Here is a 13595-nt window from a genome sequence, read left to right as displayed (position 1 = left end):
GCTGCGCTGCTGCAGCAGCGCGTTCGTCCACCTGTCTCCTGCACAAGCCCGCGGACACGGGGCTGGGGGGAATGGGGTTTCCCGAGGACTTCAGTTTCAGGTGTGGAGCAACCCCTTCCCTGGAGTCAGCAGAACCCAGACTTTGGCTCTGTGTTGCCAGAGATAAGCGCGGGTTATTTTTAGCGGTGTTTACCTGCATTGCAAGAAGAGTATTTTAGTGCCGACATCTATTGCTTCTATGTGAGTTACCCTGAACCTACAATGAGGGCGGGGGGCAGAAGGCGGATTGCCCATCGGCCAGTTTCTGAGGCTGCAAGACCCTCTCCCCACCCCATCAGTCCTGCCGCTCCCAGTGAAGACATCCGCATCCCACGGGGCGAGAGCCAGCTTGCGGCCTGGCAGAAAGAGGGCTCTCTGTCAGATACCAGTGCAGGATAAAGTCATGGGGCCGGGGGGATGCTGTTTTAATGACAATGGCATAATTTACAGTTCAGCATTTACATTTTGTTTTAAAAGTTTTACATTTCCCAAAAATAGAAGTGAAACCCTATTAAAAATGAAGAGAAAGCCAAGAAAGAGTCTACGTCAGGAACAAACTCGGTGTGCACAGGCTTCACGAGCAAGGAGGCAGGCTCAGCCTGCGAGGAGCTCTTGGGCTCCCCAGGGCACCAGCAATCCACAAGCAGTGCTCCGACCTTGCCCCGCCTGCCAGAGGTCTTCCTTCCCCAGCGATGCTCCCGCAGCGCCCTGGCTCTCGACGCCAAACTCCTCCAGAAGCCCAGCTGTCCTCGTGCGCTGAGCCTCCCTTCAGCTTTGGTGGCGCTTGAGCACAAACCATCCAGACTACCTGGGGAGGGAGCAAGCCCCCCCAAGTCAAGGGCCCCTGCCTCTGCCCCGTGACCCCCTGGCCCCTTGCCCATGGGTCTTCGTAGGGGCTGCAGGAGGGCCCCCAGTGACACACCCGCCCCAGGCCTCATAACCGCCTGGGGGGCCTGCCCACCCAAGCGACATGTGGGCAGAGGGAGAAGAGCAGCCGGCCATCGATGGATCGGCTCCCGCTCACCAGGAAGCGGGTTTGCCCAGCATGAGCTGGGGATGTTGGCCAGGAGACGCTCCAGGAAGAGGAAAGGGAGCTCTCTGGAAAGGTCGCCAAGAGGCTGCCGGCTAGCAGCAGATGCCGCCCAAGGGGCCCTTCCGCGAGGTTCCTGTCGCTTGGCCACGGCAGAGACGCCCACTGGTGCCTGGGAGCCGGGCTGAAGCACAGCTGGGCCCGGGACTGAGCCCGCCGGTCCGCCCTGCGCTCAGTGGGCTGCTGCAGCTTCCATGGGCTGCCCCCAGCACGCGTTCGCTGCCCCCTCCCTGTGCCATGGGGGGCAGCCTCCCGTGTGTGGCCTGGAACACAGCAGCCCTCTTGCCTCCCTGCGCCAGGCCCGGGGGGGGGGCGGCTCTCACCTGCGGACTGGGCGGCCACCTCGCTGCCCTGCAGAAGCCTGGGGGCAGCCGGAGGGAAAGCACGTTGCGCCAGGAAGCATCACGCTCAAGATCCGACGCAAATGGAAGCGTCCACACAATTATTGCCCCTGTCCCCGGTTCCCCAAGACCTATCTCTGAGCAGCTCCAGGACTAGGCAGGCTGGAGTCCAGCAAAGCCTCCCATTTCACACGCCTTTGGTACAATGAAGCAGCTCTCCACAGACCCCTTTATCCCCTGCTGGCTACAGCTGGGCTGGGGCAAAGAACATCCACAGAGGCACAGCATAATGGGAGAGGTTGCAGTTCCCCTTCGTCAGTCTTCCAAGTCTAAAAGGTGCGTGCGTGTGCGCGTGCGCGAGACAACACTGGCTTGTCTAGGTTTCCTGGCCTGCAACATGGCCCCTCAGCCCTTTTTGGCCCCCAGGCCTCTCCAGTGCAGTTCCTAGGGTCTTCCTGTCAGTCCCGGCAGGGACCCCGCCCCTTCTTTCACAATGGCCTGCGGAGATGCCTCCTTTCTTTTTTTTCTGCCACATCTAAGGCAGCCAAGGGGAACAGGTTTCATTCCACCAGGGCTTCTCCCTCAGGAGCATCAGGGCACATCAGAGGCGTCTAAGGCTGAAGTCTCCAAGTCGGCATAAGGCCCATGGCTTAGCAGCTCCATTTTCCTAGAGGCGCTGGAGAGGTCCCCGTTGTTGCAGGCACGGATGGCGTGCCCATTCACTTCCCCAACCAGTCCATTTGTGTTCTGGGGCCACTGCAGGTCCACATCGGTCTTCCCCAAATCATTATCAGTGTGGGTCCCATCCAGGTCCCCACTGGTGTAGCAGCTCAGAGCATACTCACTAATCTGTGCACTAGCATTCTCAGCATCTCCGCCCTGAGCAGAAGTCCTCCGGCTGGCAGTGGGAGCCTTGAACCGCTCCTCTCTGCCCAGGATATGCTGCCCGATGATCTTGCGGAAGGTGTGCCGGAACTCCCTGATCCTGTAAGCGTAGATCAGCGGGTTCACCACAGAGTTGGCATGGGACAAGATGATAGCTAAGTACATCAGCCAGAGTGGGGGGCGGCCACAGTCCCTGCAGAAGTAGTTGTAGCAGTTGATGATGTGCAGCGGGAGCCAGCAAACAGCAAACAACCCGACAATGATGGCCAAGGACTTGGCCGCGTGGACCTCCTTCTGCAAGATGGAGCGGGACCGTTCCCCATGCACCATCTTGTTCTCTATCTGCTTGAGTTGCCGCCGGGCTGCCATGAAGATCTTCAGATAGATGCCGAACATCAGGAGGAGGGGGGTGAGAACACAAGCAAAGAAGTTGTAGTAGATCATGTACTCCATGGTGACCACTGCCTCAAACAAGCAAGGCACCATGCTGCAGCTGCAGTTGTTGGTAGAGAAGCTGTTGCTGTCCTGCTGCTCTCTCACCCCTGAGGAGGGTCCGTGCCAGCCCAGCATAGGCGTCAGGCCAATGATGAAAGATAAGACCCAACAAATGGCTATAATGCCTTTAGCTCGTAAGCTAGTCACCAATGCGTTGTACCTGGAAGGAAAATTAAAGGCAAGAAAAGTCAAAGCATGAAGTCAGAGCACCATCGACATACCAAAACAGGAGATTTTTATGGAGCACAGAAGAGAACTGAAGTCCATTGTTCAGTACTCCCCATCACCCCCAATAGATAATTGAAAAAGTTCACCCAAGATTACCAAGCAAGGACCCTCTGTCAACAGGCAACTGTGAATCAGTGGCCCTCTCTACACTGCAAATTTTTATGTATCAGTTTTATATGAGTTTATCCATTATGGGTTCCTCCAAAGAATACTGGGAACTGTAGTTGGAGTATACTGAAAATTCTGTTAGAGAACTGTGACAAACTGAGTTAGCAATCTGGGTCTTCACCTCCATCTTGTGACGTAGGACAGGCTGAAAGACACCCTTTTGTCTATATTCATCAGAGATCCACCATCACCACTCCTGGGTGCATTTAATATCCTGCTCACAGGAGAAGATAAGCTTATGGAATTTATATACGGAGGAGGATCGGCCTCTTTACCAGTCTCCTTCAAACCAGGGGTGGGCAGAAAATAGATCTCCAGATGTTTTGGACTTCAACTCCCAGCATTCTTGACCACTGGCAATGGTGGCAAGGGCTTCAGGGAGTTGGTCCAAAACATCTAGAGCTCTACCTTCTGCCCAGCCCTGCTTTAAACCCCTTAACAGCCTGGTTAGCATATTTGCCAAGCAGCCCAGAGCATGGGCAAGCCAATGTCCAAGCTAGGCAAGAGAATCAAATCAACTCCAGTTTCCAATCCAATATATTTATCAAAGAACCAAGCACAGAGCAGTTGAGAAATAGTCAGTTGCTTTTAAAAATAGAATGAAGCATTGAACTACCTCACTAAATCTTACTTATCAAGGTCCTAACTCACCAAAGCAGTTTACAGGGGGCGGGGTGTCCCCCCAACCCCCGGCCTCCAGGGTGTGGAAGAGTTTTGCCTGCCTACCATCCCAAAACACAAAGGAAAGATTTGACAAGACAGATATTTCTATGGGGGCTGGGCAGCTCCCAGGCCCCATCTACACGAGCCTTTTGCTCTGGGAGGCTGCGAGTCGAGGTCCTTCGGGACAGACGACGCAGTCGCCACTTTGAAGCCATCCGTGCTTTTCTCCCGGAAAATGCGGATTTCTGAGGAGGTGTTTTGCTGCAATGTTTTTTGTTTCCTGTGGGTTTTCCACTGTTGTGAGCCCTCTGTCCCTTCCTCAAACCGACTCTGCATTTTGCAGTGGGCATGTTGTAGGCGTGCATAGTGCCTGTGTCACTCTGTGATGCCCCTTTACTCCCCCCCATCCCTTCGCGGCCGCGCAGGTACAGAGGCGTTTTCATTTATTTAGTCATACTTTTGCACATTTTTGCAGCTTCATATCTTTGCAACAGTTTCTTTTGGACTCAGTGCCCAAGGGCTGGGGGGGCGGTGTCTTGGGGGGGACCAACTTCGCTCCAGCCACCATTTCGGAGCGATGGATAGGCACGTACCGCTCACGCTTGTGAGTGTGAACTATCGTGAGAGTCTCAGGCTGGGGAACTGACAAACAGAAGGTGTGGAAATGAAGGCACAGAGAACACCCGCTTTTTACCTAATGAGGGACGGACAGACACAACAGAACCCCTAAAATACAAAACAGCCACTGAAGAGTTGCACCCCCATGCTCACGGGACTGCACAGCTGCGCATTAAAATATAATGGCAAAAAAAGGGCATGGCGGCGTCTGTTAGGGAAGCCCGCAGTAAATTGCGAGTGTACACCAGCAGAAGCTAATTCAAAGCTGAAATGCTGCACAGTTGTGACGGAGTGAAGGGTGAAAGCGCTGCCACGTAGATGGGGCCCCAGAGAGGGAAAATTTAGACTGACCCGTCCTCAGTCTGCAGGGACCTGTTTAAAGACCTATACCGTGGCAGTGAGGACTGCAAGGAAAGCTCTTGTTTGGGGCACCGTCGCAGAACAGGGTGATGCTTTCTGGACTGTGCCGGGCCTCCTTGGCCGGGATGCTGGAGAGGGGGAGCTCCAGCAGTCAGCGGCTCGTGGCGAACAGTTTCCTTTGTTCTCTGCGGATAAAGTGGCTCGGAGTCGCCTTGACTTGGACGCCAATATTGGGGCAAGTCAGAGTGATGTAACCTCAGCAACCGCTTGTCCAGTTGTTTTGGATTCTTTTCAGCGTGTGGATGTCAAGGATGCAGGCAGGGCATCCGGACTGGAGCAGTGAGGGCCACCACCTGTGCACTGGACCCTTGCCCTTCTTGGCTGATTAAATCCATCGCAGTGGGACTGATGCCACGGCTGAGGGAAGTGCTTAATGTCTCCCTATGGGTCGGGGTTGTTCCCTCTTGCTTAAAAGAGGCAGTAATAAGGCTTTTATTAAGGAAACCCCTCCTTTAGCCAGGAGAACTGTTTAACTTTAAGCCAGTCTCAAATATACCATTCTTGGCTAAGGTGACTGAGAAGGTGGTGATGCTGCAACTCCAGGAGCATCTGGAAGAAACAGGTGATGTAGCAGTGCTGGGCCCTGGGGGTGCTGTTTGGCTTGGTTCTGGTTCTTTCTGTCAGACCCTGTCCAGAAGGTGGTGCTGAGGGATTACTTTTGACTCCATGGCCAATGGCCTATGGTGTCCTCCAGGGCTCTATTTTGTCCCCCACGTTATCAAACTTCTACATGAAATTGTGGGAGAGGTCATTTGGAGTTTTGGAGTAAGGTGCCAGGAGTATGCTGGTGACACCCAGCTCTATTGCTCTTTGTCGAGAAGGTGGTGGCTTTGGAAATGGCCTGGGCCAGTGACGCTGTCATTCCTGCGCACCCCCTCCCTCCTGGTAGAGGCAATTTGGCTCCCTGGATTAACAGGGAGTTGAGGTCAATGAAACAGAAGGGATGTCGGCTACAGCGCTGAAGAACTTGGGATGAATCTGACCAAACATGGCAGAAGACCATTCAAAGACCTGTGCCGTGGCAGTGGGGGTGGCAAGGAAAGCTGCCCTCACCACAACTTTCCTTGCAGCTTGCAGCATCAATGGCTTCCTAACACCAAGGAGCCGTTGAAACCCTTGAACACTGCCTGGGTTTGATAATGGGCCGGATGAGAGTGAACAAGTGGAGGTTTAACCCAGACAAGTGTGGTTGGTCAGTAGAAAGCCTGACTCGGGTAGTGGGCTTCAACCTCCTCTTGAAGGGGTTGCACTTCCCCTATAGGATAAGGTCCATATCTTGGGAGTGCTCCTTGATCCTACGCTATTCCTGGATTTCCACGTGGCGGTGGTGGCAAGAAGTACGTTCACAGTTTTGCTTGGTGCACCAGCTATGACCCTCACTGAGTCGGTCTGACTTTGCAACAGTTATCCATGCCTTGGCTTCTTCACATGTGGCTTTTATCTTGCACTTGTGGTTGGTCACTCACTGAAGTCTGGTGCTTTTCACGATGCCGCCAACCTCTGGTGCCTCTCCGGTCATTTTTATGGGGGAAGCATTGGGCTCAAGCCTCTCACCCTGCCCTCCCCTAAGCCAGCCTCCCCATCAACACCCCCCCGAGAAAAAGGGGTGAGGGAGATGTAGAAAAGGGGGTGAGAAGATGCGGAGGACCAATCAAAAACTCTTCCTTGTATAAAAGGGGCAGGGTGGATGTGGGGTATCAATAGTATGACAGGCAGAGTTGAAGACTCCCACTGAAATGCATGGAGTTGCACTTTATTGGCTGAGGGCTTAGTCCCATGCAGTGTCTCACATGACCACTAGGGGCACTGTAGGCAGATTATATGCGTCACCAGCAGGGGGAGCCCACAGGCTTAGGCCTGTGACACCAAAGGGTGGATGGTGCACAAAATGGCTGCCATACTTCGGACTTCCGAATCCGAACTGGTGTACAGGCCTAGTTTAATACATGAATCCCCACGTGCATGTGAATGACAGTGCCCCACACCTGGATGTCCCTTAGGAGGTACGCAAGACACAATCCTGCACGTGGAATCTGTTTATTCAGCACGGAATAATTTGGATTTGAGAATAAATAAAGGTTGCACGCATCTGATGGAATGGACTCTCGCCCACAGACCCATAAGCCATAATAAACAAGATTCTTTGTTGTTTTTGCTGTAATAGTGGCAAACAGAACGCCATCAGCCCCAACGGCCCTGTGTTTGTTTGTTTCCCCTCCTAGGAAAAGCTATTTGGGGAGGGGGCAATTTAAGCAGAGAACCGGGGGGGTGGGGGGTGGGCAGGCACCTCTGCAGGCTTAACCTTTCCCTCACCCACTAATTCTTTCTCCAAGTAGCTCAGAGTGGCATCAACTTGGTGCCCGTGCCCTTTTATCCAGTACGGAATGTATCTTTTATCTACCCTTTTATCAATGACAGAAAGTCAATTATTTATAAGAGTTTTAGGGCGCAATCCTGTGGGAATAGTCAGCTGCTTCTGAACACAGAGGCATCCGACTATCCACTGGCGGGCGGGCAGAGTGTGGAGGGGATTGTCTCCTTCGTGCTCCAGCTGCCCTACATTTGGCTAGACAGCCAAAATTGGCTGTCTAGCCAGGGCATGTCAGAGTGGGGGGCGGCTGGTCGGCGCACAGGAAGTGTCTTAACGGTGCTTCTACGGTCTCCTCCCCTCCCTGCCCCCAGGAATGCCCCCTTTTCACTTGCTCCACACTGCTCCTATGAGCCCTGGCTCCGAGCTTGGTTCCCAGAAACCAAAAAATCCTATGGCCATCTAGACACTCTCTAGAGGTCACAGGATTTCACCCTTAATTGACTAAATCTGCACCTGAATAAAATAATCCATGTTCTGAAAAATCCACACCTCCTTTTTGGGGTTTTAGATGAGACACATGTCTGTTGCAGTAGGTCCCATCTTAGAAGAGGTCTTTGTGCATTCCTTCCTTCTTTTGCCTCTTCCAAGATGGTGCCTACTGCCCATGTTTTTGAACTAAAAATAGTATCTATTTTAAAATGTTGCCCTATGAATCGGGAGCATGTTTTTAATCAATCCAGAGCTTTCTAATAATTCCGATTAATGGATGAATCTACTAAATACCATAGCACTGAATTTGTCTTTGCAAGGAGCCTTGAGGTAGGTTAGACTGAGACATCATGAATTGCTCAAGGTAAGGTTTGGGCCAGTAAGATGCTTGGCCCCAAACCCATGGGAAAGCAAAACGGGATGAGATCACGGTGTGTTTTCATGGCCTTTATTTTCTGCCCGTAGTTGGAGGCCAGAAGAAGAACGGAGCTACGAACTGCTCCCAGAAGTCAGAGGGCATGATGGGGCAAGGTGGCCCTGAGCCTAGATCGTGCTCCTGCCAAGCCCTGCCAGCTCTTCTGCCCCCAGGAGGGCTCAGCAGCAGAAGGCACACGCATCCGGACTCCCGCAGAGCCCAGAGGCCCCTCCCTGCCTGCAGTTGTGGGGTTTGATGAGCTAGACACAGCACTTGTGGGCTGACGTTCAGCAGGTCACTTTCTTACCTCTCTAATCAGTTTCAGAGACTGCAAATTTGACAGTCCATTTCAGAAGCACTCTCACTGCTTTCATACGCAATGCGGAGTGCGTGTGCATTTACAGGAGGTTCTAACGAAAAGCAAGAATCTGCCAATTCAGAGAATCCACTTCCCTCCTCGTCATGCTGCATTTCCCCTTTCCCTGCTCGAATTTCCAATAGTTCCAAGTTCAATCTCTGTTGTTTCAGAAACTCCACTTGAGCTTTTAACTGTATATTTAAAAAATCACAGGAGGGAGAAGAATGAAATGAGCTGAAAATACTTGAAAACTTCAACAGAAGACTGAGAACCGCCCCAATCTTTGCTAAGCAGAGTTCTGAGGCCATCCAGCTGTTATCCCACGGCTGGAAAGAGTCACTTCATGCCATTACAAACAGCCTCCTGGCCCGTTGCTGCTCTCCAGGGACTCACATTTGAGCAGGCGATGGGGACGGGGGGGGGGGATTAAATTATTAAAGCAGGGACCTTTTCACTGACATGCGCAGGGAGGGGCAGCGACAACGTGGTGGCTTTGCTTCTAGTTGAAGCAAGCTCTCCTTTTGCCTTCCCATACCACCCGGTGGGTTTTTAGCCACTGTTTAAAACGGGGGGGGGGGATGCAATGGTGGCATTGTTGTAAGTTGGGTTTTCATCTGTATTTCAGGCTCTTCTCATAGCAAACGCATTCTGCTTCTCTTCATCCTAGAGAGGGGAAATGAGCTACCGTTGTGCGCTGAGCCCCTGCCATCCCCCCACTCCCAGCCCTCTGGGGAGCATCTTCCCCCAGCAGCCCTTTTGCCTTTCAAGGCAGCGCAGTGGAAGGGCAGGTGCTGTGCGTGCGGAAAGCTCCAGTCCTTTCTCTGCCCACGTGCAACAGCTTCATAGATTGTTGTTATTGTTTTAGCCCAGCTTTATTTGGGATAGTGAGCTGCCTTGAGTGCTGCTGTTCTGGGCAGAAAGGGCGTGTTTCCACGCTATTGGCTTTGCGATGCTTGCAACGTTGTTGCGATGTTTCCCTTTCCCTGTTTCCACAGCCCTTGAAGACCCGGCTTGCCATCGCTGTGGCCTGGGCGCTGTGCCGTTTCCACTGAGCTCCAATCGAATTGTCTTCTTGATGGCTGGGTGGCGTCTGGGCTGGGTCTGATGACCTGATCCGTGTTCCCGCCTCCTCCTCCTGCCGATTCCCCCGTCCCCTTGTGCTCTGCTCCAGTTAGTGGCTGCCTCTCCCTGCTCCCTGATGTTGTTGCTCTTCCCCCTCATTCTGGCTTCCCAACGACCCTGCAAGGTGGGCTAGAAGAAGCAGTACTGGCTGGCTGGCTTCCCAATCAAAGGGACTTTTAATACCCATTGAAATCCTAACTGTCAAGCCTTTCTCCTCTGTGGCTGAGAAGGGGGACCCCAAGTAAATAGAAGGGGATGCACTCCTATGCACGCCTACTCAGAAGCAAGCCACACAGATTTCAATGGCACTTACTCTCAGGAAAGGAAAACCTTACAGTCTGAGTTTACTCAGAAGTAACACCCCCTAGCACACACCCACACAAAGAGGGACAAAGCGCTAAAGGGGAAATACAGAGGGAGGAAATGGCGAAGGGAGCCAGTGGATGACAGGCTAGTTGTGCATCACTCCATCTCTGCCTCCCTCGCCCTCCCTTGTACTCCACTCCCGCCCCCCTTCCCTTTAAAGTGAGTTTTAAGGCGCACTTTCACTTTAACGAAGGAGCGAAAAAGCTGTGTGCAGCATCTCCTCCCCTTTTAAACCCTGTCTTCCCCTAAAGCGGGGATGCGACTTAACGACTCAAGGACTCTCCAGTTCTCCATCTCTCCGTCTTCACGGCTCTCCTGACTTCCCTGCCTGGGAACTTCGTAAGGATACCCAGGGCGGGCGGGCACTGCGCTTGCATGTCAGGGGGCTTCTGTGTGCAGCTCTGCCTGACCGCTCCCTCCAGTATCATCTCCCCCTCTCCTCCGATGAGGTCACGGGCAGGTGAGCGACACGCCCACAAGGGCCAGGCTACACGCCCCATGGGCAGGACTATGATACCGGACCCAGTGTGGCTGTGGAAACAGGTCCACAATGGAGCCACAGCAAGCAGGAAAAGTCGGACTATAACCAGTCTCAGAAGAAGCGGGTTTTCCGCAATAAAATGCGGGGCTGGCGCTGAATGGCCACGACGTCATGGAAACACAGAGACCTCACCGCGCAGCCAGGCTGGAGTAAATCGCTGGTAGAAACACAGCCAAAGACGGGTACAAATCAAATCAAATCTATCAAACAATAAATTTAGAGAAGTTCTAAGATTTTGATCAGCTTTGCCTGTACACTGTATATTTATGTATAATTTCAAAGGAGAAGGCTTTTTCAGTGGTGGCACACCAGCATCATAACACCCTCCCTGTGAAGGTGTGCCTGATGCCCACTTCACAGCTTTTACAAGGCAGGCTAAGACACGTTTATTTACCGAGGCGTTTTAAACGCAGATCAAACGTCTGCATTGTTTTTGTGGTTTCATCTGCTCTTACAATTTTTTTATGATATTGATGTTATTACTTTATTGTATCCCACTCTAACATCTGAATTTGACAATGGGAGGGCAGGCCCAGCTAGTCCCAGAAGTGGTGCGGAACAAGCGAAGCCCCCTGCTCTGCAGCGAAGGAGGCAGCCACCCGCCTTGGCCATCCCGCCTCGTTTCCACAGGACCCGGAGACTCTGCCCCCCCCATTTAGCCACAGTGACTGCTGCGCTTGCCCCTGAGGCCAGTCTAGGGCAGCATCCTCCTCCTGCTGGCACACCGCTCCCCATCGCCTGCACGCTTACCTGAGAGGAATCCGGATGGCAATGATCCGATCGATGGCGATGGCCAGGAGGCTGAAGATGGAGCTCTGCGTCAAGACCAGGACAAAGCACGCGATGAAGAGGCAGCCATGGAAGACGGCGCAGAAGCCGGTGCTGATGGTGATGGCAAAGGGGATGGCCAGCAGCCCCACGGCAATGTCAGCCACGGCCAGGGAGACGACAAAGTAGTTGGTGACGTTCTGGAGGTTGCTGTTGAGGGAGACAGCCCAGCAGACCAAGATGTTGCCCAGGACGGCCAGCAGTGCGATGAGCAGCTCCAGGACAATGTAGACCACATCTGCGGGGAGGTCGGCCTCCCTACGTACTAGCATGGTGAGGGTGGTGCAAGAGGGTCCCCGGAGATCCCCGTGTCCATATCTGCAGTGCAGCAGGTGGTGAGCTCACACCTTGAGTTCTCTGGGCTTGAAAGGGCTCTCTGCCTCCGTCGGGCTGGTTCGGACTCCTGTTACAGAGAGTGTAGATAAGCCGTCAGGGGGCCAGGACTAGGCCCTGCTCCTGGAGACACGGGCAACGTGCTCCAAACAAGTAAACAGAGCAGCATCCTCCTGTGAGCGTAGGCAGCTCAGTGGCTATGTGAACATTAAATTTCCTGTTGAAATGCGGCAGCCCTCTCGGTCATTTCCTGCCTTCATTGCAACACCTCCCAAGCCCTGCTTGCGCTTCGTCTTTGCTTCCAGTGAAGGACCGCAGGCCAGGATGTTCCATTGCCACAGATATCCCTGCGTCTCCACTTGTTGCTGCCTTGAAGGGGAGATGGGAAGAGAAGAAACACATTTAGGCCATATTCTCTCTGGCCCCATCTCCAAACATTCAGCATTCAGACAAACAAAAAACTTAACCTGAGCCCCCAAACTGTTTGTACGCATCATCATGTGGCCCTTTTCTCAAAAGCTTCAGAGTTCAAACAAGAGTCAGTTCATTAAAAACCAAGGCTGAGAAACAGAGGCAGCCAAATGGGTTCTCAGTGGTTCATCAGGAAATATGAGAACCCAAGCAACTGTGCCCAAGACCATGCGAGTTTAAAAACCAAATTCTGTGTCTTCCAAATTTGCTGTTTGCATCATCTGTGCATATTTATTCTGCCAATTTTACTATTTGCAAAATGTATTCTGGTTTTGCTAGTCATGGGCAGTGGCTAGAAACTATGCAGATGCTCCTCTTCTAACTGCTGGACCTCTTACCCAGCCACATACACCAGAAGGACTAGAAACTTGCTTTTTAAAACAAAAGCTGAGATGATCAGGAACCTGGACTCTGCACCCAGGACCACATTCTTCATTCCCACAGAATTGCACCAGATTCTCTGTGCTGTCATTAAGCGATCCCTCTAGAGGAATGTTCTAGAGGAATTCCCTCTAGAAGAATGTCCCCAGTTCTGTTCTCATTGCTTTGGAAGTTATAAAAGGATACAGAGAAAAATGATGGAAGGGGGCTGGGACTGGAGACAAAGACAAGACTGTTTTCCCAGGGGGAGGGAGAAGAGCATGCCCCCCCTCCACCCCCTTAGGTCCTCACCCCAACCCTGCCTGTCGCCGTCTTTCTGGACTGCAGATTCCTGAAGTATGTGGCCAGAGCCGGAAGTTTATCTCCACTGCTGTTCTATTAATGTTGTTTCCTTAGCATTGTTTGTCAGTTTCTGTTTGACAAAGATGTTTTATTTATCTTGCTATTTGGTTGATATTTTATTCGCTGCAACAGATGAACACAGGTACACCTCTGGAATTTATTGTTATTAATTGGGCTGTAATGTTTGCAAGCTTACATGTGGCTTCTGCATTTCCTTGTTTGGCATAAGAGTGAGGGGTAAGTTAATCAGTTTTCAAATACTTGCAGAAATTGGGATCAGACAGAAGTCGGCATGGTCTGAGCTGCCAGCACCCAGCAGTGGTGGTGGGGTGGTCTCAGAACAGGCATTTCTCCCGGCTCCCCGCCGCCTGCTTTCCACACAGGGCCCCTGATTTTTCTGTGGGGCGGGGGGACTGATCTTGTGCATCTGGTGTGGTAGGCTGGCCCTACCATTAGGCAGAGGAGGTGGCCGAGCAGCAGGGCCCAAGGCTGTCAGTCGCTGGGTGGGGCAGCGGAGAAGAGCGCAGCCAGGCGTGGAGGCGGACGCTGTCCAGTCGCCGCCGCTGCACGAGATTCGACGGCCAGCCCAAGCGGCCTCTGTACACAGCCGCCTGGTGCAGCAGGAGCCCCCGCTTTGCATGCAGACGGCCCCAGGTTCCATCGCCGGCAGCGTCTCCAGGTCGGGCTAGGA

The 13595-nt window shown here is 52.8% G+C and overlaps 1 protein-coding gene across 4 annotated transcripts in view; it reads right to left on the bottom strand.

Annotated features, from left to right (window-relative positions):
• Positions 1-447: 447 nt before the first annotated feature.
• Positions 448-13595, bottom strand: part of ADORA2A (adenosine A2a receptor) — a 35162-nt gene continuing 22014 nt past the window's right edge. The window contains exons 2-4 of one of the 4 annotated variants that reach the window (XR_014785752.1): positions 11300-12075; positions 1453-3010; positions 448-843 (exon numbers count right to left, since the gene is read on the bottom strand). Coding sequence is in view for 2 of the 4 variants with exons in the window: in XM_084819927.1 (XP_084676053.1) it covers positions 2062-3010; positions 11300-11649 (1299 nt within the window). In the remaining 2 variants the exon portion in view is untranslated. Of the gene's footprint in view, positions 3011-11299; positions 12080-13595 lie in introns of all 4 variants that reach the window. The other 3 variants (XR_014785751.1, XM_084819927.1, XM_084819929.1) reach the window with 3 other exon arrangements.

The sequence above is a fragment of the Heloderma suspectum genome, chromosome 13, assembly GCF_057233095.1.
Source record: "Heloderma suspectum isolate Gila_16-S chromosome 13, 16-S_ref, whole genome shotgun sequence".
NCBI classification, from domain to species: Eukaryota; Metazoa; Chordata; class Lepidosauria; order Squamata; family Helodermatidae; genus Heloderma; species Heloderma suspectum.
Note: the sequence above shows the minus strand (reverse complement) of the source record. Positions and strands in the feature narration are given on the sequence as shown.